The sequence below is a fragment of the Strigops habroptila genome, unplaced genomic scaffold, assembly GCF_004027225.2.
Source record: "Strigops habroptila isolate Jane unplaced genomic scaffold, bStrHab1.2.pri NW_022045639.1_ctg1, whole genome shotgun sequence".
Taxonomy (NCBI): domain Eukaryota; kingdom Metazoa; phylum Chordata; class Aves; order Psittaciformes; family Psittacidae; genus Strigops; species Strigops habroptila.
In genome coordinates, this window is record NW_022651115.1 from 1 (window position 1) to 24,193 (window position 24,193).

Consider the following 24,193-nt stretch of genomic DNA (forward strand, 5'->3'; position numbering starts at 1 on the left):
CATCGTCCATACGGGTGTCCCCGTCACCCATAGGGGGATCCCTGCCACCCATAAGGGGTCCCCGTCACCCATAAGGGGTCCCCGTCACCCATAAGGGGGTCCCTGCCCCCATAAGGGGTCCCCATAACCCATAAGGGGTCCCCGTCACCCATAAGGGGGTCCCTGCCCCCATAAGGGGTCCCCATAACCCATAAGGGGTCCCCGTCACCCATAAGGGGGTCCCTGCCCCCATAAGGGGTCCCCATAACCCATAAGGGGTCCCCGTCACCCATAAGGGGGTCCCTGCCCCCATAAGGGGTCCCCATCACCCATAGAGGGCTCCCTGCCACCCATAAGGGGTTCTTGGCACCCATAGTGGGGTCCCTGGCACCTATAGGGGGGTCCCCATCACCCATAGGGGGGTCCCTGCCCCCATAAGGGGTCCCCATCACCCATAGAGGGCTCCCTGCCACCCATAAGGGATTCTTGGCACCCATAGTGGGGTCCCTGGCACCTATAGGGGGGTCCCCATCACCCATAGGGGGGTCCCTGCTCCCCAAGGGGGGGTCCCCGTCACCCACAAGGGGTCCCTGTCACCCACAGGGGTGTCCCTGCCACCCATAAGGGGTCCCTGCTCCCCAAGGGGGGGGTCCTCATCACCCATAGGGGGGTCCCTGCTCCCCAAGGGGGGGTCCCAATCACTCACAGGGGTGTCCCTGCCCTCATAAGCAGTGTCTATCAGGCAAGGGGGGGTCCCTGGCACTCATAAGAAGCCCTTGCACCCATGGAGAAGGTGTCCCTGCCCCCCAAGGGGGGGGGTCCCTGTCACCCATAGGGAGGTCCCTGCTCCCCAAGGGGAGGTCCCCATCAGCTATAGGGGGGTCCCTGGCACCCATAAGGGGTGTCCCTACCCCCCAAAGGGGAGTCCCCATCACCCATAGGGGGGTCCCTGCCACCCATAAGGGGTCCCCATCACCCATAAGGGGTCCCTGTCACCCATAGGGTGTCCCTGTCACCCATAGGCGGGTCCCTGCTCCCCAAGGGGGATGCCCATCACCCACAGGGGAGTCCCTGGCACCCATACGGGGGTCCCTGGCACCCATAAAGGGTGTCTATCACCCATGGGGGGATCCCTGGCACCCATAAGGGCTCCCCATCACCCACAAGGGGGTCCCCGCTCGGGGGCGCACCTTGATGGCGGTGATGGCGAAGGCGATCTTGCGCCTCCCGTCGATGTTGGTGTTGAGCACGCGCAGGATGTGCTGGAACTTCTCCGGGATGACGAGAGACTGCGGCGGGGCCCGACATGGCGGCGGCACTGAGCGGGGCGCGCCGCTTCCCGCCGCCATCCGCCCCCCCCGCCGCCGCCATCCCCGCCCCGCGCCGCTCCCGCACCCCTTCCCCTCCCGATCCCCCCGTTCCCCGCCGCCATCGCGCCCCCCGGCAGCCCCGATGGCACCGGATGCAGCGCGCCCAGATACTCACCATGGCTGCGGCCAAGCCGGGACGGGAAGGAGAAGGCGGATGTGACGTCAGCGCGTTGGGCGGGAAGAGGGGCGGGATGGAGGCGGCCAACATGGCGGCGGCGGTGGTGAGGCCGCGGCCGGGAGCGGGGGGACCGGAGCGGCCCGAGCGGGGACCGGGGGGTTCCGGCGGGTCCTGGGGGGTCCTCGGGGGGTCCCGGGGCAGGGGCTGAGGCGCCGCTTGTGCCGCAGGTCCGGGGGACGGAGCCGCTGCTGGAGGCGGAGCTGGGTCCCGGCCCCCCCGACCCCGAGCTGGAGCTGGGGGGGGACGAGCTGGTGCTGGAGGACGTGGATGGTGCGGCCGGGGGGCACGCTGTGGGGCGGGGGGGCACGCTGTGGGGCGGGGGGAAGCGCTATGGGGCTGGGGGGATATGGTATGGGGCAGGGGGAAGCGCTATGGGGCTGGTAGGACATGCTGTGGGGCAGGGAGAAGCGCTATGGGGCTGGGGGGACACGCTGTGGGGCTGGGGCGATATGCTATGGGGCAGGGGGAAGCGCTATGGAGGTGGTAGGACATGCTGTGGGGCAGGGGGAAGCACTGTGGGGCGGGGGGACACCCTATGGTGCTGGGGGGCCGTGCTGTGGTGCAGGAGGATACGCTATGGGGCTGGGGGGACATGGTATGGGGCTGGGGGATATGCTATGGGGCAGGGGGAACACACTATGGGGCTGGGGGGACATGTTATGGGGCGGGGGGGCACACTATGGGACACGGAGGGCACGTTATGGGGCAGGGGGACACGCTATGGGGCGAGGGGGCACGTTATGGGGGGAAGGGGGGCAGGGATCATATGGAGCACACACCCAATGGGGGGCACAGGGGACATGGGGGGGGCAAAGGGGTGTTTTTGGGGGGCACAGGAGCAGTTGGGGGGTGATGTGGGGCCACCCCCCATGTGTCACCCCCAAACCTGCCCATGCCCCCCCCAGTTCACATTCAGGCCAACCTGGAGGACGCTCTGGTGCAGGAGGCCCTGAAGACAGTGAGTGCCCCATAGCGTGTGCTCGTGCCCCATAGCGTGTCCTGCAGCCCCATAGCATGTCATGCCTGCCTCATAGCATGTTCCTCTTGCACCATAGCACGTTCCCACTACCCCATAGCCTGTTTCTCTGCCCCATAGTATGTGCTCTGTGCCCCATAGTGTGTTCTTTGTGACCCATAGCATGTTCCCAGCCCCATCACATGTTTCCGTGCCCCATAGCATGTCTTGTCTGCCCAATAGCACGTCCCCCTTTCACCATAGCCTGTCACCCTGCCCCATAGCGTGTTCTCTAGGCTCATATCCTGTCCCCATGCCCCATAGCATGTCCCCCCTTGCCCCACAGCGTGTTCCCCGGCCCCATAGCATATTGTGCTTGCCCAATAGCATATCCCTCTTGCCCCATAGCGTGTGTCCCCAGTCTCATAACATGCTCCCTCCGCCCCATGGCGTGTCCTCCCAGCCCCATAGCGTGTCCCCAGCCCCATAGCGTGTTCCCAGCCTCATAGCGTGTTCCCAGCCCCATAGCGTGTCCCCAGCCCCATAGCGTGTCCCCAGCCCCATAGCGTGTCCCCAGCCCCATAGCCTGTCCCTAGCCCCACTTTGTCCCCTCAGGGTGTGGATCTGCGCCAATACTCCAAGCAGGTGGAGCTGGAGCTGCAGGGGGTGGAACGCGCCTCCATCCGCGACTGTATCCTTCCGTGGGGGGTGACCACCACCGGGGGGGGTCCCCAGTGTCCCCTCGGTGTCCCCAACACGTCCCGTTGTCCCTTAACCCCGCGGTGGACATCAAAGAGAGCGAGAACATCGCGTCCCTGCACAACCAGATCACCGCCTGCGACGCCATCCTGGAGGTGAGGCCGCCCCAAAGCGCTCGTGTGGCCCCCCCCATTGTCACCTGCTGGTGCCCCCCCTCACCGGGTCCCCCCCCCCCCCCCGCGCATGGAGCAGATGTTGGGCTCCTTCCAGAGCGACCTGAGCAGCATCAGCTCGGAGATCCGGACGCTGCAGGAGCAGTCGGTGGCCATGAACCTGCGGCTGCGGAACCGCCGCCTCGTCAGGCTGCAGCTGGGGCAGCTCCTGGAGGAGCTCGTGGTGCCCGGGGCCATGATCAGGTGGGACGGGGGCACGTGGGGCCACGCGTGGGGCCACCGGGCCCGGGGGGGACAGGAAGGGTTGGATGGGGGCTTGAGCCTCGGTTGGGGGGGGTCGTGGAGTTGGTTTCACCCATAGGGTGAGGGGCTGGGGTGGAGAAAGCTTCAAAGTCATCTAGAGCCTGGTTTCACCCATAGGGTCGTGGGATGGGTTGGAAAGACCTTCATGACCATTTAGGTCCTGGGTTTCAACAAGAGATCATAAGACGGGAGCAAGGAACAGGTTTCACCCATAGCATCATGGAAAGGGTTGGGTTGGAGGAGCTTTCAAGGTCATCTAGAGCCTAGTTTCACCCATAGGGTCATGGGATGGGTTGGAAGCACCTTCATGACCATGTAACTGTTGGGGTTCAACAAGGGGCCATAAAATGGGAGCAGGGAGGTGGTTTCACCCATAGCATCATGGAGAGCATTGGGTTGGAGAAGGTTTCAAGGTCATCTAGAGCCTGGTGTCACCCGTAGGGTCGTGGAATGGGTTGGAAGCACCTTCATGACCATTTAGGTCTTGGGGTTCAACAAGAGACCATAAGATGGGAGCAGGGAGGTGGTTTCAGCCATAGCATCATGGAGAGAGTTGGGTTGGAGGAAATTTTAAGGTTACCTACAAGCTGGTTTCACCGATGGGGTCATGGGATGAGTTAGAAGGATCTTCATGATCATTTAGGTCTTGGGTTTTAGCAAGAGATCATAAGACACGAGCAGGGAGCAGGTTTCACACATGGGATCATGAAGTGGGATGGGTTGGAGGAACTTCTGAGATCATCTAGAGCCTGGTTTCACCCATGGGGTCATGGAATGGGTTGGAAGGACCTTCATGACCGTTTAGGTCTTGGGCTTCAGCAAGAGGCGCTAAGGTGGGAATACGGAGATGGTTTCACCCATAGGATCATGGAGTTTGTTGAGATGGAAGAACTTTCAAGGTCATCTAGAGCTTGGTTTCACCCACAGGGTCATGGGATGGGTTGGAAGAACTTTCATGACCATTTAGGTCTTGGGCTTCAGCAAGAGCCCAAAAGATGGGAGCAGGGAGGTGGCTTCACCCATAGGATCATGGAGAGGGCTGGGTTGGAAGAACCTTGAAGCCCATCAAGGTTTTGGATGAGCCAAAGATGGAGCAGAGACCTGAGTTCACCCGTCGTGGAGTGCGGTTGCGTTGGAGGCATCTTTAAGACCATCCAAGTCTTGGTTGTCAATAGGGGCCCATAAGGTGGGAGCTGGGACCTGGTTGCACCCAGAGGATCATGAGGTCATGGAGTGGGTTGGGTTGGATGGACCTTAAAGGCCATTTTGGGCCTGGTTTCAGTCAGGACTATGCAATGGGTTGGGGTGGAGGCACCTTTAAGGCCGTTTAGATGTTGGTTTTCAGGGGGGCATCATGGAATCATCGAATCATGGAGAGGGTTGGGTTGGAGCTGGGTGAACTTCAAGGTCCCCGCTCCCATCACATGGTCCCTCCTTGGGACGCCCAACTGAAGCTCAGGACCTGGATGACCTTAAAGGATTCTCCAACCCAACCCATTCCATGATGCTATGGCTGAAACCAGGTCCTGGATAACCTTGAAGGTCCTTTCATCCCACCCATTCCATGATCCAAGGGTGCTATGGGTGAAACCAAGTCCCTGCTTCCACCTCATGGTCCCTTGTTGGAAACCAAGACCTCGATGGTCTCCAAGATCCCTTCCAACCCAAACCCATCCCATGACCCTATGGCTGAAACCAGCTCCTAGATGGTCAGGAAGGTCCCTCCAACCATTCGTGTCCCTACTCAGCACCATCCTGGAAGCCCCAGTGACGGAACCAGAGTTCCTGGAGCAGCTTCAGGAGCTCAACGGGAAGATCAACTCCGTGAAGGAACAAGCGTTCCGGGAGACCGTGGCCTGCGCCGACGTCCAGCACATCCTGGAGAAGCTCAAGATCAAGGTGACCCCCACCTCAGCACCCATGGGTGACCCTCAGCACCCAAAGGACCCCCAAATCCACCTCTTTGTCCCCCCAAAGGCCGTCACCAAGATCCGCGACTTCGTGCTGCAGAAGATCTACTCCTTCCGCAAGCCCATGACCAACTACCAGATCCCTCAGAACACGCTGCTGAAGTACAGGTGGGCTCTCGGGGGGGGTTTTGGGGGGACAATCGGGGTGCAGGGACGTGGGTTGGGGTCACCCCAAGTTTCCCATCGCCGGGGGTAGGTTCTTCTACCAGTTCCTGCTGGGCAACGAGCGCACGGTGGCGCAGGAGCTGCGGGAGCAGTACGTGGACACCATGAGCAAGATCTACCTCTCCTACTTCAAGTCCTACACCAGCCGCCTCATGAAGATCCAGGTGGGCCCGGCGGGGGTCGGGGTTTGGGGTGCTGGGGGGGTTTGGGGTGCTGGGGGTGGTTTTGGGGCGCTGAGGGTGCTGGGTTTGGGGTGCTGGTGCTGGTATTGGGGTGGGTTTGGGGTGCTGGGGGTGGTTTTGGGGCGCTGAGGGTGCTGGGTTTGGGGTGCTGGGGTGGTATTGGGGTGGGTTTGGGGTGCTGGGGTGGTTTTGGGGTGCTGGGAGTGGTTTTGGGGTGCTGAGGGTGCTGGGTTTGGGGTGCTGGGGTGGTATTGGGGTGGGTTTGGGGCACTGGGGGTGGTTTTGGGGTGCTGAGGGTGCTGGTTTTGGGGTGCTGGGGTGGTATTGGGGTGGGTTTGGGGCACTGGGGGTGGTTTTGGGGTGCTGAGGGTGCTGGTTTTGGGGTGCTGGGGTGGTATTGGGGTGGGTTTGGGGCACTGGGGGTGGTTTTGGGGTGCTGAGGGTGCTGGGTTTGGGGTGCTGGTGCTGGTATTGGGGTGGGTTTGGGGCACTGGGGATGGTTTTGGGGTGGTTTTGGGGTGCAGGTGTTGGTTTTGGGGTGGTTTTGGGGTGCTGGAGGTGATTTTGGGGTGCAGGTGCTGGTTTTGGGGTGCTGGGAGTTGCTTTGGGCTGGTTTTGGGGCACTGGGGGTTGTTTTGAGCTGGTTTTGGGGTGCTGGGACTGGTTTTGGGGCGCTGAGGGTGCTGGGTTTGGGGTGCTGGGGGTGGTTTTGGGCTGGTTTTGGGGTGCTGAGGGTGCTGGTTTTGGGGTGTTGGTGCTGGTATTGGGGTGGGTTTGGGGTGCTGGGGGTGGTTTTGGGGTGCTGAGGGTGCTGGGTTTGGGGTGCTGGTGCTGGTATTGGGGTGGTTTTGGGGTGCAGCTGCTGGTTTTGGAGTGCTGGGGGTGGTTTTGGGCTGGTTTTGAGGTGGTTTTGGGGTGCTGGGGGTGGTTTTGAGGTGGTTTTGGGGCACTGGGGGTGGTTTTGAGGTGGTTTTGGGGTGCAGGGGCTGGGTTTGGGGTGCAGGGGCTGGTTTGGGGTGCAGGGGCTGGTTTTGGGGTGCAGGGGCTGGTTTTGGGCTGGTTTTGGGGTGCAGGGGCTGGTTTTGGGCTGGGTTTGGGGTGCAGGGGCTGGTTTTGGGGTGCAGGGGCTGGTTTTGGGCTGGTTTTGGGGTGCAGGGGCTGGGTTTGGGCTGGTTTGGGGTGCAGGGGCTGGGTTTGGGGTGCAGGCGCTGGTTTGGGGTGCAGGGGCTGGTTTTGGGGTGCAGGGGGTGGTTTTGGGCTGGTTTGGGGTGCAGGGGCTGGTTTTGGGGTGCAGGGGCTGGTTTTGGGCTGGTTTGGGGTGCAGGGGCTGGTTTGGGGTGCAGGGGCTGGGTTTGGGGTGCAGGGGCTGGGTTTGGGGTGCAGGGGCTGGTTTGGGGCTGGTTTGTGGCTGGTTTGGGGTGCAGGGGCTGGTTTTGGGGTGCAGGGGCTGGGTTTGGGGTGCAGGGGCTGGTTTGGGGTGCAGGGGCTGGTTTTGGGCTGGGTTTGGGGTGCAGGGGCTGGTTTTGGGGTGCAGGGGCTGGGTTTGGGGTGCAGGGGCTGGTTTGGGGCTGGGTTTGGGGTGCAGGGGCTGGTTTGGGGTGCAGGGGCTGGGTTTGGGGTGCAGGGGCTGGTTTGGGGTGCAGGGGCTGGTTTTGGGCTGGGTTTGGGGTGCAGGGGCTGGTTTGGGGTGCAGGGGCTGGTTTGGGGTGCAGGGGCTGGGTTTGGGGTGCAGGGGCTGGGTTTGGGGTGCAGGCGCTGGTTTGGGGTGCAGGGGCTGGTTTTGGGATGCAGGGGCTGGTTTGGGGTGCAGGGGCTGGTTTGGGGCTGGTTTGGGGTGCAGGGGCTGGTTTGGGGTGCGGGGGCTGGGTTTGGGGTGCGGGGGCTGGTTTGGGGTGCAGGGGCTGGTTTGGGGTGCAGGGGCTGGGTTTGGGGTGCGGGGGCTGGTTTGGGGTGCAGGGGCTGGGTTTGGGGTGCGGGGGCTGGTTTTGGGGTGCAGGCGCTGGTTTGGGGTGCAGGGGCTGGTTTTGGGGTGCAGGCGCTGGTTTGGGGTGCAGGGGCTGGGTTTGGGGTGCAGAGGCTGGGTTTGGGGTGCAGGCGCTGGTTTGGGATGCAGGGGCTGGTTTTGGGGTGCAGGGGCTGGTTTGGGGCAGTTTTGGGGTGCAGGGGCTGGTTTGGGGTGCGGGGGCTGGTTTGGGCTGGTTTGGGGCAGTTTTGGGGTGCAGGGGCTGGTTTGGGGTGCAGGGCCTGGTTTGGGGTGCAGGGGCTGGTTTGGGGTGCAGGGGCTGGTTTTGGGGTGCAGGGGCTGGGTTTGGGGTGCAGGGGCTGGTTTGGGGTGCAGGGGCTGGTTTGGGGTGCAGGGGCTGGGTTTGGGCTGGTTTGGGGTGCAGGGGCTGGTTTGGGGCAGTTTTGGGGTGCAGGGGCTGGGTTTGGGCTGGTTTGGGGCAGTTTTGGGGTGCAGGCGCTGGTTTGGGGCTGGTTTGGGGCTGGTTTTGGGGTGCAGGGGCTGGTTTGGGGCAGTTTTGGGGTGCAGGGGCTGGTTTGGGGCAGTTTTGGGGTGCAGGGGCTGGTTTGGGGCAGTTTTGGGGTGCAGGGGCAGGTTTGGGGCAGTTTTGGGGTGCAGGGGCAGGTTTGGGGCTCACCCCGTTGCCGTTTCAGTACGAGGAGGTGGCGGAGAAGGACGATCTCATGGGCGTGGAGGACACGGCCAGGAAGGATATCCTGAGCCGGGGGCACCCCGGGGCTCTGGGCCCTTCTTGGGTGCTTTGGGTGCATTTTGGGATGGTTTGGGCCCATTTTGGGCCCATGTTGGGTGTTGGGTTCCCGTTGGGTGTTTGGGTCCATGTTGGGTGTTGGGACCGTGTTGGGTGTCCGGGTCCAGGTTGGGTGCTGGCTCCCTGTTGGGTGCTGTGTGCCCATGGCGGGTGCTGGCTCCCTGTTGGGTGCTGCGTGCCCATGTTGGGTGCTGGGTCCCTGTTGGGTGCTGGGTCCCTGTTGGGTGCTGTGTGCCCATGTTGGGTGCTGTGTGCCCATGTTGGGTGCTGGGTCCCTGTCGGGTGTTGCGTGCCCGTGGCGGGTGCTGGGTCCCTGTTGGGTGCTGGGTCCCCGTTGGGTGCTGCGTGCCCATGTTGGGTGCTGGGTCCCTGTTGGGTGTTGCGTGCCCGTGGCGGGTGCTGGGTCCCTGTTGGGTGCTGGGTCCCCGTTGGGTGCTGCGTGCCCGTGGCGGGTGCTGGGTCCCTGTTGGGTGCTGTGTGCCCATGGTGGGTGCTGGGTCCCCATTGGGTGCTGGGTCCCTGTTGGGTGCTGCGTGCCTATGTTGGGTATTGGGTCCCTGTTGGGTGCTGGGTCCCTGTTGGGTGCTGCGTGCCTATGTTGGGTATTGGGTCCCTGTTGGGTGCTGGGTCCCCGTTGGGTGCTGCGTGCCCGTGGCGAGTGCTGGGTTCCTGTTGGGTGCTGTGTGCCCATGGTGGGTGCTGGGTCCCTGTTGGGTGCTGCGTGCCTATGTTGGGTATTGGGTCCCTGTTGGGTGCTGGGTCCCTGTTGGGTGCTGCGTGCCCGTGGCGGGTGCTGGGTCCCCGTTGGGTGCTGGGTCCCCGTTGGGTGCTGTGTGCCCATGTTGGGTATTGGGTCCCCGTTGGGTGCTGGGTCCCTATTGGGTGCTGGGTCCCTGTTGGGTGCTGTGTGCCCGTGGCGGGTGCTGGGTCCCCGTTGGGTGCTGGGTCCCCGTGGCGGGTGCTGTGTGCTGAGGCCCCTTGACCCCCGCACGGTTCTTCTCGAAGCCGTCGCTGCGCAGCCGCAACACCGTGTTCACGCTCGGCAACCGCGGCGGCGTCATCGGCGCCGCCGAGCTCGAGGCACCCGTGCTCGTGCCCCACGCGGCCCAGCGCAGCGACACCAGGGTCTGCAACGGGGGTGGGGGGCCCAAAGAGGGGCTGGGGGGGTCTGCAACGGGGTTTGTGGGGCCCAAAGAGGGGATTGGGGGGTCTGCAACGGGGCTTGGGGGGCCCGAAGAGGGGCTTGGGGGGTCTGCAACGGGGGTGGGGGGCCCAAGGAGGGGCCGGGGGGGTCTGCAACGGGGGGGGGGGGCCCAAAGAGGGGCTGGGGGGGTCTGCAACGGGGGTTGGGGGGCCCAAAGAGGGGCTGGGGGGTCTGCAACGGGGGTTGGGGGGCCCAAAGAGGGGCTGGGGGGTCTGCAACGGGGGTTGGGGGGCCCAAAGAGGGGTTTTGGGGGGTCTCCAACAGGGGTTGGGGGGCCCAAAGAGGGGCTGGGGGGGTCTGCAACGGGGGTTGGGGGGCCCAAAGAGGGGTTTTGGGGGTCTCCAACAGGGGTTGGGGGGCCCAAAGAGGGGCTTTGGGGGTCTGCAACGGGGGTTGGGGGGCCCAAAGAGGGGCTGGGGGGTCTGCAACGGGGGTTGGGGGGCCCAAAGAGGGGTTTTGGGGGTCTCCAACGGGGTTTGTGGGGCCCAAAGAGGGGGTTGGGGGGTCTCCAACGGGGGTTGGGGGGCCCAAAGAGGGGGTTGGGGGTCTCCGACAGGGTTTGTGGGGCCCAAAGAGGGGTTTTGGGGGTCTCCAACGGGGGTTGTGGGGCCCAAAGAGGGGGTTGGGGGCTCTCCAACGGGGTTTGTGGGGCCCAAAGAGGGGGTTGGGGGTCTACAAGAAGGGGTTTGGGGGCCAGAAGAAGGTTTTTGGGGTTCTACAAGAGGGTTTATGGGGTCCACAAGTGGGTTTTTGGGGGTCAACAAGAGGGTTTATGGAGCTAGAAGAAGGGTTTTGGGGTCCACAAGAGGGTTTATGGGGCCACAAGAAGGTTTCTGGGGCCACAAGAAGGTTTCTGTGGTCCACAAGAGGGTTTTGGGTTCTACAAGAGGGTTCATGGGGCCAGAAGAAGGTTTTTGGGGTCCACAAGACGGTTTTTGGGGGTCAACAAGAGGGTTTATGGGGCCAGAAGAAGGGTTTTGGGTTCCACAAAAGCATTTTTGGAGTCCAGGAGAAGGTTTTGGGGGCCAGAAGAAGGTTTTTTGGTTCTACAAGCGGGTTTTGGGGGTCCACAAGTGGGGTTTTGGGGTCACCATGAGGGTTTATGGGGCCAGAAGAAGGTTTCTGGGGTCCACAAGAAGGGTTTTGGGTTCCACAAGACGGTTTTTGAAGCCCAGAAGAAGGTTTTTGGGGTCCACAAGAGGGGTTTTGGGGTTCAGAAGAAAGTTTTTGGGTTCTAGAGGAGGATTTTTAGGGGGCAGAAGAAGGTTTTGGGCCTCTACAAGAGAGTTTCTGGGTCTGGAAGGATTTTGGGTCCAGAAGAAGGTTTTTGGGTTCTACAAGAGGGTTTTGGGGGTCAACGAGGGTTTTGGGGGTCAACAAGAAGGTTTTGGGTCCAGAAGAAGGTTTTGGGGTGTACAAGAGGGTTTTTGGGTTCTAGAAGAGGATTTTTGGGTCTACAAGATGGGTTTTGAGTCCAGAAGAGGGTTTTGGGGTTCTAGAACAGGGGGTTTGGGTCTGTAAGAAGGTTTTTGGTCTCTACGAGAAGGTTTTTGGGTCCAGCAGAAGGTTTTTTGGGTCCAGAAGAAGGTTTTTTGGGCCAGAAGAAGGTTTTGGGTGTCTACAAGAGGGTTTTTGGGTCCAAAAGAGGGGGTTTGGGTCCAAAAGAGGCCTTTTGGGGTCAACAGGAGGCATTTTGGGGTCCAGGAGAAGGTTTTTGGGTTCCCCAAGAGGGCTTTTAGGTCCAGAAGAGGCATTTCGGGGTGTCCTGAAGCTGGTTTTGGGGTTCTCTCCGCAGTACCCGTTCGAGTCGCTGTTCCGCAGCCAGCACTACGCTCTGCTGGACAATTCCTGCCGGGAATACCTCTTCCTCTGCGACTTCTTCATGGTGGCGGGGCCCAGCGCCCAGGAGCTCTTCAACGCCGTCATGGGCAAGACCTTGGCCATGTTCCTGGTGGGTCCCCGGGGGGGTTTGGGGGGGGGGGGGTGGGGGGCCCGGGGGGGGGGTTGGGGCCGCGCTGGCTCCAGCCCCCCCGTGCGTGGCCGCAGAAGCACATGGACACGTACGTGAGCGCCTGCTACGACGGCATCGCCGTGTTCCTCTGCATCCACATCGTGCTGCGCTTCCGCAGCATCATGGCCAAGAGGAACGTCCCGGCCGTGGAGAGGTCAGATCCCAAAGACCCCCCCCCCCCCCCAAACCCCACCGGAACCCCCCAAACCCCGCCGGAACCCCCCAAATCCTGCCAGAACCCCCCAAACCCCGCCAGAACCCCCCAAACGCCGCCAGAACACCCCAAATCCTGCCAGAACCCCCCAAATCCAGAAAGAACTACCTAAAATCCATAAAGAACACCCCCAAATCCCGCTAGAACCCCCCAAACCTCACCAGAACCCCCCAAATCCAGAAAGAATGCTCCCAAACCCATAAAGAACCCCCCTAAATCCATAAAGACCCCCCCCAAATCCATAAAGAACCCCCCAAATCCATAAGGAACTCTCCAAATCCATAAAGAACCTGTCTAAATCCATAAAGAACCCCCCAAATCCATAAAGAATCCCCCTACATCCATAAAGAACCTCTCCATAATCCATAAAGAACGCCCCCAAATCCATAAAGAAGCCCCCAAAATACATAAAGAACCCCCCAAATCCATAAGGAACCCCCCCAAATCCATAAGGAATCCCCCTAAATCCATAAGGAACTCATCCTAAATCCATAAAGAACCCCCCAAATCCATACAGAACGCCCCCAAATCCATAAAGAACCCCCCAAACCCATAAAGAACCCCCCAAGCCCATACAGAACGCCCCCAAATCCATAAAGAACCCCCCCTAAATCCATAAAGAACCCCGCCGTAATCCATAAAGAACCCCCTAAATCCATAAAGAACTCACCAAAATCCATAAAGAACACCCCCAAATCCATAAAGAACACCCCCAAATCCATAAAGAACCCCCCTACATCCATAAAAACCTCCCCATAATCCATAAAGAACTCCCCAAATCCATAAAGAACCCCCCTAAATCCATAAAGAACCCCCCCATAATCCATAAAGAACCCCCCCATAATCCATAAAGAACACCCCCAAATCCATAAAGAACTCCCCAAAATCCATAAAGAACACCCCCAAATCCATAAAGAACCCCCCTAAATCCATAAAGAACCCCCCCATAATCCATAAAGACCCCCCCAAATCCATAAAGAACCCCCCTAAATCCATAAAGAACCCCCCCATAATCCATAAAGAACCCCCCCAAATCCATGAAGACCCCCCCAAATCCATAAAGAACCCCCCTAAATCCATAAAGAACCCCCCCATAATCCATAAAGAACCCCCCCAAATCCATGAAGAACCCCCCAAATCCATAAAGAACCCCCCTAAATCCATAAAGAACCCCCCCATAATCCATAAAGACCCCCCCCAAATCCATAAAGACCCCCCCCAAACCCATACAGAACCCCCCAAACCCATAAGGGACCCCCCAGCCCCCCGAGGACCCGCAGCCCCAGCGGGAAGCCCCCCAGCCCTCGCTGCCCCGCAGGTACTGGGACACGCTGCTGGAGCTGCTGTGGCCGCGCTTCGAGCTCATCCTGGAGCTGCACATCCAGAGCATCCAGGGCACCGACCCGCAGCGCCTGGGCTGCCTCGACACGCGCCCCCACTACGTGAGCGCGGCCCCCCCGGGAACCCAAACACCCCCTTTGGGGGGCCCCAAACACCCCCCCAGGGACCCCGAACACCCCCCCAGGGACCCCAAGCACCCCCCAGGTACCCAGAGCACCCCCCCCGGACCCCAAACACCCCCCAGGGACCCCAAACACCCCCCCAGGACCCCGAACACCCCCCCAGGGACCCCAAACACTCCCTTTGGGGACCCCAAACACCCCCCCAGGGACCCAAACACCCCCCCGGGACCCTGAACACCCCCCCGGGACCCCAAACACCCCTCCCGGCACCCCGAACACCCCCCCGGGACCCCAAACACCCCCCCCGGCACCCCGAACACCCCCCTGGGACCCAAACACCCCCCCGGCACCCCGAACACCCCCCCGGGACCCCGAGCACCCCCCAGGGACCCCAAACACCCCCCAGGGACCCTGAGCACCCTCTTTGGGGGACCCCAAACACCCCCTGGGACCCCAAAACACCCCCAGGGACCCCAAACACCCCCTTTGGAGGGCCCCAAACACCCCCCAGGGACCCCGAGCACCCCTGGGAACCCAAACACCCCCTTAGGGACCCCAAACACCCCCCAGGGACCCCGAACACCCCCCAGGGACCCCAAACACCCCCCCGGGACCCTGAACACCCCTGAAGGACCCCAAAACCCCTTTGGTGGCCCCAAAACCCCTTTGATGGCCCCAAAACCCCTTTGGTGGCCCCAAAACCCCTTCGATGGCTCCAAAACCCCCTTCGATGGCCCCAAAACTCCCTTTAGTGGCCTCAAAACCCACTTTAATGGCCCCAAAACTCCTTTGGAGACCCCAAAACCCCCTTTGATGGCTCCAAAACTCACATTAGCGACCCCAAACCCCCCTTTGGGGGCCCCAAAACCCCCTGTGGGGGCCCGAAAACCCCTTTTAGTGACCCCAAAACCCCTTTTGTGGCCCCAAAACCCCCTCTGATGGCCCCAAAACTCACTTTAGTGATGCCAAAACCCTTTTGGTGGCCCCAAAAACCCCTTTGTTGACCCCAAAACCCATTTGGTGGCCTCAAAACCCCCTTCAGTGACCCCAAAACCGCCTTTAGTGGCCTCAAAACTCACTTTACTGACCCCCAAACCCCTTTGGAGACCCCAAAACCCCCTTTAGTGGCCCCAAAACCCCCTTTAGTGGCCCAAAACCCCTTTTGATGGCCCCAAAACTCACTTTAGTGACCCCAAAACCCTTTTGGTGGCCCCAAAAACCCCTTTGGTGACCCCAAAACCCCTTTGGAGACTCCAAAACCCCCTTTAGTGACCCCAAAACCCCCTTAGTGACCCCAAAACCCCTTTGGTGAACCCAAACCCCTTTGGAGACCCCAAAACCCGCTTTAGTGGCCCCAAAACCGCCTTTAGTGGCCTCAGAACCCACTTTAATTGCCCCAAAACCCCTTTGGAGACCCCAAAACCCCCTTAGTGACCCCAAAACCCCCTTTGATGGCCCCAGAACCCCCTTAGTGACCCCAAAACCCCCTTTGGTGGCCCCAAAACCCCTTTGGTGACCCCCAAACCCCCTTAGATCACGCGCCGTTACGCCGAGTTCTCCTCCGCCATCGTCAGCATCAACCAGACCTTCCCCAACGAGAAGACCAACGCGCTGCTGGGGCAGCTCCAGGTAACGGGGACACACTTTGGGGACCCCCCCCGAAGCCGTTGGGGCTCCCGAGCTGACGGGACCCCCCCGTTGTAGGTGGAGGTGGAGAACTTCGTGCTCCGCGTCGCAGCCGAGTTCTCCTCCCGCAAGGAGCAGCTCATCTTCCTCATCAACAACTACGACATGATGTTGGGGGTCCTCATGGTAAAAACCCCCCCCCCAAACCCCTTCGGGACACCCCAAAATTGAAGGGGGCACCCCCAAAATGGGGGGGGTGTTGGTGTTCCCATCCCTTTATCCCAACTTCAGGAGCGGGCGGTGGAGGAGAGCAAAGAGGTGGAAGGATTCCAGCAGCTCCTCTCTGCGCGCACCCAAGTGAGCGCCCCTCACTTTTTGGGGTCCCCTTTTCACTTTAGGGGTTCCCCCCCCTTCATTGTGGGGCTGTGGAGAGTTGGGATCCCCCCCCCCCCTACTTTTCCCATAGGAATTCATTGAGGAGCTGCTGTCCCCCCCGTTCGGAGGCATGATCGCCTTTGTGAAGGAGGCCGAGGCGCTGCTGGAGAAGGGGCAGTTGGAGCGGCTCCGTGGGGAGGAAGGTGACAACTTGGGGACCCCCCCCTGGATTTTGGGGTCCCCCCCATTGCTCTGGGGGGGGGTCCTCACCTTTGTGCCCCCCCCCTTTGATCCCAGCTAGGGTGACCCAGCTGGCTCGAGGCTTCTCCAGCACATGGAAGAGCTCGGTGGAGGCGCTGAGCCAGGACGTGATGCGCTCCTTCAGCAACTTCAAGAACGGCACCGGCATCATCCAGGTCGGGCTCCCCTTCCCGATGGGGGGGGGGGGATATCCCGAAGGGATCGAAGCGGGGATCCCAACCCCTTCCCGGCATTCCCGTAGGGAGCGCTGACCCAGTTGATCCAGTATTACCACCGGTTCCACAAGGTGCTGGCGCAGCCGCCGCTGCGCTCCCTGCCCGCCCGCGCCGAGCTCATCAACATCCATCACCTCATGGTGGAGCTCAAGAAGCACAAACCCAACTTCTGAGGGGCTCTGGGGGTCCCTCTGCCTGGCCCCAACGTCGCCGGGCCCCCCCGGCCCCCCCAGACCCCTTTGTCCCCCCCCCCAGACCCCTCTGTCCCCATCCCTGCGCATGGATAAAGGCCACCAGGTACCACAGGGCACCCAAGTGATGCTTTATTGTGGAATGGGGGGGGTCGAAGGGGGGTTGTGGGGGGGTTAAAGTGGGGTTTCAGGGGGATCCAAGGGGGGTTTTGGGGGTCAAAGGGGTGGGGGGTGTCCCCCCCGTGTGGTGACAACCTGATGTCCCCCCCTTTGGGCAGGGGGTGAAGGGCAGAAGGTGCTGTCCCATTGATGCTATGGGGGGGAAAGAGGATGGTGGGGGGCACCAAAACCCCTTTTGGGCCCCCCCCCCCCAGTCCCAAACTGGGGGTGGGACACCCCAAATCCTATGGAGTTTTGTAACCGCCCCCTCCCCCCCGTATGGATATAGAGGGAACATCCCATTCCCCCCCTTTCCCAGTACAGATATGGGGGGGAGCAGGACACAACTACCCCCTTCCCCTTTTAAACTGGGGGGGGTCCCCCTTCCCTTGGGGGGGGGGGGGGCACTTTACCCTCTGTAGGGCACTGGGGAACCCCCCCCCATGCCCCATATCCCCCCCCCAGTATCCCCCCGGTGCCATGGCAACACCTTAGGGATCCACTGCCCCCCCCAGTGCCATGGCAACACCTTTGGGACCCCCCCAGCATCCCCCCGGTGCCATGGCAACACCTTAGGGACCCACCGCCCCCCCCCAGTGCCATGGCAACACCTTTGGGACCCCCTCAGCATCCCCCCATTCGCTTTGGGGGGACCCCAAGGGGGATCTTCCTGGTCCTGGGGGTGTCCGGGGGGGGCTGTTTGTGGTCCTGGGGGTGTCCTTTGCACACACCCCCCCTACTTCTGCTCCTTGGTGGGCGCGTAGTAGAGCTCCAGGGGTTTGCTGACCTTCCAGTACTTCTCATTGACCAGCTCCAGCGTGAGGGAGCCATTGAGGGTCTGGGGGGCACAGGAGGGCCGTGGGGTGAGCCTGAGCGCCCCCCCCGGGCCCTGTGTGTCCCCCCCCCCGTGCCCCGGGGCGGTACCGTGAAGGCGCCGGTGCTGGTGGGGATGTAGATGGTGTATTGCTTCTCGCTGACCTCCTGCAGCCCCGCGGCCGCCTCGGCGCCCGGCGCCTCCTCCAGCGCGATGCGCAGCGCCAGGTACTTGGAGAGATGGTCCACGGTGGCGTTGGACGTGGTCTTCACGTACCTGCGGGGCCACCGTCAGCGCCGGGGACACCGCGACGGGACGGAGAAAGCAAGGGAAGAGCAAAGGGGGAGGGAGGAAAGAGGAAAAGAGGAGGGGAGGGAAGGAGCAGGAAGCGGAGAAATTGGAGCGCGAATTGGAGCAGGAGAAAGAGAAGCAGAAATTTGGAGCAGGAATGAGGAAGCAGAGGAGGAAGTGGAGCAGGGAGCAGGAAGAGGAGCAGGAAGCAAGAAGAAGCAGGAAGCAGGAGGAAGAGGAGCAGGAAGCAAGAAGAAGCAGGAAGCAGGAGGAAGAGGAGCAGGAAGCAGCAGCACGAAGCAAGAGGAGGCAGAGCAGGAGGAGGAAGCACAGCAGGGAGCAGAGCAGGCAGAAGGAAGCAGAAGGAAGCAGAAGGAGGCAGCAGGAAGAGGAGCAGGAAGCAGAGGAGGAGGCAGCGGGAAGCAGGGGAAGCACAGCAGGGAGCAGCAGCAGCAGGAGGAGGCAGCGGGAAGCAGGAGGGAGCAGCAGGAAGTAGGAGAAAGGACGAGGCAGCAGGAAGCAGGAGGAGGTAGGAGGAAGCAGGAGGCAGCAGGAAGCACAGCAAGGAGTAGGAGGCAGGAGAAGTAGGAGCAGGAGGGAGCAGGAGGCAGCCAGGAGCAGGAGGAGCAGGAGCAGGAGGGGCAGGAGCAGGAGGAACAGGAGCAGGGGCAGGGGCAGGAGCAGGAGGGGCAGGAGCAGGAGGAACAGGAGCAGGGGCAGGGGCAGGAGCAGCAGGGGCAGGATGGGCAGGGGCAGCAGGGGCAGGATCAGGGGCAGGGGCAGGAGGGGCAGGAGCGGCAGGGGCAGGAGCAGCAGGGGCAGCAGGGGCAGGATCAGGGGCAGGGGCAGGATCAGGGGCAGGAGGAGCAGGAGCAGCAGGGGCAGGACGGGCAGGGGCAGCAGGGGCAGCAGCAGGGGCAGCAGGGGCAGCAGCAGGGGCAGCAGGAGCAGGAGGGGCAGGGGCAGGAGCAGCAGGGGCAGCAGGGGCAGGATCAGGGGCAGGAGGGGCAGGAGCAGCAGGGGCAGGGGCAGGAGCGGCAGGGGCAGGAGCGGCAGGGGCAGGAGCGGCAGGGGCAGCAGCAGGGGCAGCAGGAGCAGGAGGGGCAGGGGCAGGAGCAGCAGGGGCAGCAGGGGCAGGGGCAGGAGCAGGAGCAGCAGGGGCAGGAGCAGCAGGGGGAGGGGCAGGAGCGGCAGGGGCAGCAGCAGGGGCAGCAGGAGCAGGAGGGGCAGGGGCAGGAGCAGGAGCAGGGGCAGGAGGCAGCCGGGCCGGCTCTCACCGTGTCTGCGAGTACTCGCCCTTCTCCACCAGCAGGGGGTGCGGCCTGAACACCAGCTCGATCTCGCTGGCGCCGGGCTCGGGGCCGGGCTCGGGGCTGCCGCCGCCGCCGCCGCCACCGCCGCCGCCGCCGCCGCCGCCGCCCTCGGGGCCGGGCTCGGGCTCGGGCTCGGCGCCGGAGTCGTCGGAGGCGCGGGAGCGTTTGCGGGACGGGCCCGCCTCGGGGTGCCCCGCGGCAGAGGCGCTGCTGAGGTGCGAGCGCGCGTCGCAGTTGTCCTCCCCCCCGCTGAACGTGGCGTTGTCCGACTCCTGCTGCAGCTTCCGCACCCGCTGCGCCCTGCCGGGGCACGGCCGCGGGGGTGACGGGGGTGCGGGGTGCGGGACATGGGGTGTGGGGTGCGGGATAGGGGTGTGGAGTATGGGATGTGGGGTATGGGATGCAGGGTATGGGATGTGGGACGTGGGGTGTGGGATACGGGGTGTGGGATACAAGGTATGGGATGTGGGGTGCGGGGTGTGGGACATGGGGTACAGGACATGGGGTACGGGATATGGGATATGAGGTATGGGATGTGGGATATGAGATATGGGGTTTGGGATATGGGATGTGGGGTGTGGGGTATAGGGTATGGGATATGGGTATGGGATGTGGGGTATGGGGTATGGGATATGAGATATGGGGTTTGGAGTATGGGATATGGGGTTTGGGATATGGGGTTTGGGGTATGGGATATGATATATGGGGTTTGGGGTATGGGATATGGAGTAGGGGACATAGGGTAGGGGTGCAGGGTATGGGGTGCAGGGTATGGGGTGCAGGGTATGGGGTGCAGGGTATGGGGTATGGGATGTTGGGTGTGGGATATGAGATATGGGGTGTGGGATATGGGCATATGGGACGTGGGGATGGGGCTGGAGCGGATCGATCCGCGCCGCGTCCATCCCGAGCCTCAGGCTCTCCCTGGCGCTCGGGGCAGCCTCGTTGTGCCCTCAGGGGGGAACGTTCCTTCCCTAAAGCCCCAGATCCCGGTTTCCCGCCCAAATCCAGCCCCAAGTCACCATCAGGATCCCACCCATCCCGATAACCCCGCCTGGAGCTGCCCCCGCTCAGCCCTGGCACCCAGCATCACCCCAACGCGCTGGGGACACCCTCAGCGAGGGCGATCCGGAGCTGGGATGGATCCCAGGGGGAATTTGGGGGGATCCCAAAGGGACTTAAGTGAATCCCAATGAAATTCGGGGCTATTCCAATGGGAATTTGGAGGAACCCACCCACAGGATCAAGGACAGCCTTGATCCAAGCGGATCGCTCCAAGCTGTGCCCAACCCAACCTTAAACCTCTCCATGGACCTTAAGGCCTCAGCGCCAAATATTCCTTCCTTATATCCCGTTATCCCGGTTTTCCCCCCTCAAAACCCATCCTCCAACCGCCCCAAGGTTCCCATCCACCCATCCCAGAGCCGGCTCCCCTGCAGCCGCCACCCCCCCGCCACCCTGAGGCCGCCCCCCGGCTGGAGGAGGAGCTCTGGATCCCACGGGAATGCTGCGGGCTGGATCCCACGGGAATGCTGCGGCTCCCACCTGTGCATGGCCTGCATCTTGAGGCCCTCCTCGATGCTGCTGCTCAGGGCCTGCTGGTTGTGCAGGCGGCTGAGCTTGGCCAGGACGCGGTCCTGGTGCGCCTCGTACTCATCCCGGCTCGGGTAGATCTTGGAGATCAAAGCGTCGAAGTTGGGATCCGGCCGCAGGGAGCGTTTGGAAACCAGCTTCTTGCGGCACGTCGGGCATTCCTTGTTCCTGGAATCAGCGCGAGAGAGAGGCTGAGCACGGGGGGCACCGCGGGAGGGGGGACAACCGTGAGTGGGGACGTGGGGCTGGGGGGGGTTGGGGACACCACAGGGACACCATGGGGGACTTGGGGACACCATGGGGGACATGAGGACATGGGGATATCATAGGGACACCATGGGGGACATGAAGACATGGGGACACCATGGAGGACTTGGGGACACCATGGGGGACATGAAGACATGGGGACACCATAGGGACAACATGGGGGACATGGGGACACCATGGGGGACGTGGGGACACCAAGGGGGACATGCAGACACTGTGGGGATATGGGGAAACCATGAGGACATGATGGGGACACCATGGTGGACGTGAGGACATAGGGACACCATGGGGACTTGGGGACAGCATGGAGACACCAAGGGGGACATGGGGACACCATGGGGGACATGGGGACACCATGGGGGACATGGGGACACCATGGGGACACCGAGGGGGACACCATGGTGGACGTGAGGACATAGGGACACCATGGGGACTGGGGGACACCATGGGGACTTGGAAACACCGTGGGGACACTGAGGGGGACATGAGGACATAGGGACACTATAGGGACACCATGGAGACACTGTGGGGGGACATGGGGACAGGATGGGGGCAGGATGGGGCCGCGATGGGGGCGCTGGGGCACCCGCTGCGCAGCGCGGTGACGATGCAGTCGGAGCAGAAGCGGTGCAGACACTCCTTGGTGGTCATGGTGTTCTTGAGCATGTCCAGGCAGATGGGGCACATGAGCTCGCTGTGCAGGCTGCGCGGGGACACCGCGATCTCCGTCCCGTCCATGATCGCCTCCTGCGGGGACACCGCGGGGACACCACTGGGGGGCTTGGGGCACCGCGGGGACCACATAGGCACAGCATAGAGGGCTTGGGGACACTATGAGCACAGTGTGGGGGGCTTGGGGACACCGCGGGGACACCATTGGGGGGGCTTGGGACACCATGGGGACCACATAGGCACAGCATGGGGGGCTTGGGGACACTATGGGCACAGTGTGGGGGGCTTGGGGCACCATGGGGACACCATAGGGGGCTTGGGGACATCATGAGGACCACACGGGCACAGCACAGGGGGCTTGGGGACACCATGGGCACAGCGTGGGGACCGCACAGGGGGCTTGGGGACACCATGGGGGACATGGGCACAGCGTGGGGGGCTTGGGGAACCATGAGGACACCATGGGGGGCTTGGGGACACCACGGGCACAGTGTGGGGGGCTTGGGGACACCGTGGGCACAGCCTGGGGGGCTTGGGGCACCATGGGGACAGCATGGGGCATATGGGGACACCATGGGCACAGCCTAGGGACCACATGGGGGGCTTGGGGACAGCATGGGGGGCTTGGGGACACCATGGGGACACCGTGGACACAGTGTGGGGGGCTTGGGGACACCATGGGGACACAGTGGGCACAGTGTGGGGGGCTTGGGGACACCATGGGGACACCATGGGGGGCTTGGGGACACTATGGGCACAGCACAGGGGGCTTGGGGCACCATGGGGACAGCATAGGGCATATGGGGACACCATGAGCACAGCGTGGGGACTGCATGGGGGGCTTGGGGATACCATGGGGGGCTTGGGGACACCGTGGGGACACCATGGGGACAGCATAGGGGTCTTGGGGACACCATAGGGGACATGGGGACACCGTGGCGGGCAGGGGGACGCGGGGTCCCTCCGCTGCACGTGTGGACACGGAGGGTCTCAGCGGGGTTGTGCCCTCACGGCCCCCCCGTTGCCGCTGTCCCCAGCGCGGGGTGACGGGAGCTCCCCCCCCCCGGCTCCGGTCCCTCCCCGCTCCCCCCCGGTACCTGCGGGGTGCGGTGCAGCTCGTACAGGCTCAGCTCCCACGTCTTGGTGGCGCTCTGCGCGTTCGCGGGCGCGGCCATGGCCGGGGCGGGGGGACGGGGACGGACACGGACCCTCCGGGCACGATCGTGCCGCGGCTCCGAGCGGGGCCCCCCCGCGGCCGCTCCCGCCGCTACCCGAGCTCGGCGGCCGGCGCCTGCGGAGAGCGTCACTTCCGGCCCGCGCGGATTGGCCTCATGGGAGCCAATAGGGTGAGAGAGGCGGGGCTGGGCCAATGGGGGAACGGAGAGGGTGTGGGCAAGAGGGAGGGGGCGTGGCCACGGGATGAGAGCGGCCAAACTGAGGGGGCGTGGCCAAGAGGGGAGGGGGCGTGGTCAAGCGGCTGTAGGCGTGGTCAAAAGGGGGCGTGGTCAACCAGCTATGGGCCAGGTTAAAGGAGGCGTGGTCAAAGAGGGGAGGGGGCGCGGTCAAACGGTGACGGGCGTGGTCAACGAGGGGCGGGGCCAAGGAGGCACCTCCCGCCCCGCCAGGTCCTAGCGTCCGCCCGGGGCCCGCTCGGTCTCCCCCGGTTCTCCTCGGCCTCCCCCGGTCCCCGCTGTCGGAGGCAGCCGGGACTCGAGGACACCCGAGAGGAGCGGCCGGGACCGGCGGGTGTGGGGAACCGGGAACAGGGGAACAGGGACAGGGGGGAACGGACCCGGCGGGGCCCATCGGGAGCGGTGGGAGGATCTCCCCCCACCCACCCCCCCGCAAAGCCCCGCCCCTCGATCCCCATTGGCCCGGGCCTGGCTCGGGGTCACCCCGTTTATTTGGGGGGGAGGATCCGTCACATGAAGAGACCCCCTGGAATGAGGCGGGACACGGGACACACACCCCAAACCCCGCACCCCGTATCCCATACTCGATATCCTACACCCCATATCCCATACCCCATATCCGTACCCCATATCCGTACCCCATACCCATGTCCCTGTCCCCGCAGGACACGGGGCAGCCCCGCGCGGTGGCCGCTGTCTTCTCGCTGCTGGACGCCAATGGGGACCAGCGCATCTCCTTCAGCGAGTACTGGCAGTTGGTGGCCTGGTTGTGCCACGTCCGGCGGCACCGGCACTATGGGGCCAGCGCCGCCCCGCCGCCCCCCACCTTCTGCTGCCCTGGGGGCAGCCATAGGGACAGTGAGATCCAGCCATAGGGACATCCATGGGGACAGCCAGGGGGACGATGAGATCCAGCCATGGGGACAGCCATGGGGACAACCAGGGGGACAATGAGATCCAGCCATAGGGACAGCCATGGGGACAGCCAGGGGGACAATGAGATCCAGCCATAGGGACAGCCATGGGGAGAACCAGGGGGACGATGAGCTCCAGCCCTGGGGACACTCATGAGATGAGTCGTGTCCCTCCAGTGTGTCCATCCATGTGTCCGTGTAACCCCATGTCCCCACATTGGACCTTCCACATGTCCCCACTGTGTCCTTCCATGTGTCCCCATGGCGTCCCTCCATGTGTCCCCATGGTGTCCCCACCATGACATGGGGCTGGTGGCACCCATGGGTCGTGGTGGCCCCATGAATACCAGTGACATTGCAGGAGTGGGGGGAAATGGCCCCAAATCCCATTGGAATAATGGAAAATGACCGGGAATAGCAATAAAAACCTGAACTGGTCCCAGTATCCACCCT

General features: G+C 63.0%; 2 protein-coding genes and 1 long non-coding RNA gene across 6 annotated transcripts; 1 reads left to right on the forward strand and 2 right to left on the reverse strand.

Annotated features, from left to right (window-relative positions):
- Window positions 1-6: 6 nt before the first annotated feature.
- On the reverse strand, window positions 7-1,570 carry LOC115603542. Its single transcript, XR_003989898.1, has 3 exons — window positions 1,465-1,570; window positions 915-1,268; window positions 7-850 (listed from the first exon to the last, which is right to left on the reverse strand). It is a non-coding gene; the product is annotated as an uncharacterized LOC115603542 (long non-coding RNA).
- On the forward strand, window positions 1,533-16,424 carry VPS52 (VPS52 subunit of GARP complex). Of its 4 annotated transcripts, none has more exons than XR_003989896.2 (20): window positions 1,533-1,570; window positions 1,695-1,797; window positions 2,433-2,485; window positions 3,098-3,173; window positions 3,269-3,335; window positions 3,421-3,597; window positions 5,406-5,556; window positions 5,635-5,735; window positions 5,824-5,956; window positions 8,630-8,687; window positions 9,737-9,870; window positions 11,745-11,900; window positions 11,996-12,114; window positions 13,493-13,616; window positions 15,171-15,266; window positions 15,342-15,449; window positions 15,555-15,620; window positions 15,730-15,841; window positions 15,940-16,054; window positions 16,141-16,419. XR_003989896.2 is itself a non-coding variant. In XM_030475469.1 (20 exons), the coding sequence occupies exons 1-20, from the start codon at window positions 1,541-1,543 to the stop codon at window positions 16,285-16,287; spliced, it is 2,100 nt and encodes a 699-aa protein (XP_030331329.1). In that variant the 5' UTR covers window positions 1,533-1,540; the 3' UTR covers window positions 16,288-16,424. The 4 variants fall into 4 exon arrangements, 3 of the variants coding, with proteins under 3 accessions (XP_030331329.1, XP_030331327.1, XP_030331328.1); XM_030475469.1 differs by having other exon boundaries at window positions 3,269-3,336; window positions 3,452-3,597; window positions 15,936-16,054; window positions 16,141-16,424; XM_030475467.1 differs by having other exon boundaries at window positions 15,936-16,054; window positions 16,141-16,424.
- On the reverse strand, window positions 16,413-22,724 carry RING1 (ring finger protein 1). Its single transcript, XM_030475471.1, has 6 exons — window positions 22,512-22,724; window positions 21,329-21,489; window positions 20,428-20,643; window positions 18,847-19,182; window positions 17,389-17,554; window positions 16,413-17,302 (listed from the first exon to the last, which is right to left on the reverse strand). The coding sequence occupies exons 1-6, from the start codon at window positions 22,587-22,589 to the stop codon at window positions 17,201-17,203; spliced, it is 1,059 nt and encodes a 352-aa protein (XP_030331331.1). The 5' UTR covers window positions 22,590-22,724; the 3' UTR covers window positions 16,413-17,200.
- Window positions 22,725-24,193: the final 1,469 nt, after the last annotated feature.

Bases quoted from the DNA above. Each gene is read 5' to 3' on its own strand.
- VPS52 (XM_030475467.1), top strand. From the start codon at position 1,541: ATGGAGGCGGCCAACATGGCGGCGGCGGTG. The intron at 9,871-11,744 runs GTCTGCAACGGG...TTCTCTCCGCAG, and splicing joins CCCAGCGCAGCGACACCAGG to TACCCGTTCGAGTCGCTGTT. The intron at 15,621-15,729 runs GTGAGCGCCCCT...CTTTTCCCATAG, and splicing joins TCCTCTCTGCGCGCACCCAA to GAATTCATTGAGGAGCTGCT.
- RING1 (XM_030475471.1), bottom strand. From the start codon at position 22,589: ATGGCCGCGCCCGCGAACGCGCAGAGCGCCACCAAGACGTGGGAGCTG. The intron at 19,183-20,427 runs GTGGGAGCCGCA...GTGCCCCGGCAG, and splicing joins AAGATGCAGGCCATGCACAG to GGCGCAGCGGGTGCGGAAGC. The intron at 17,555-18,846 runs GTGAGAGCCGGC...GTGGCCCCGCAG, and splicing joins GGCGAGTACTCGCAGACACG to GTACGTGAAGACCACGTCCA.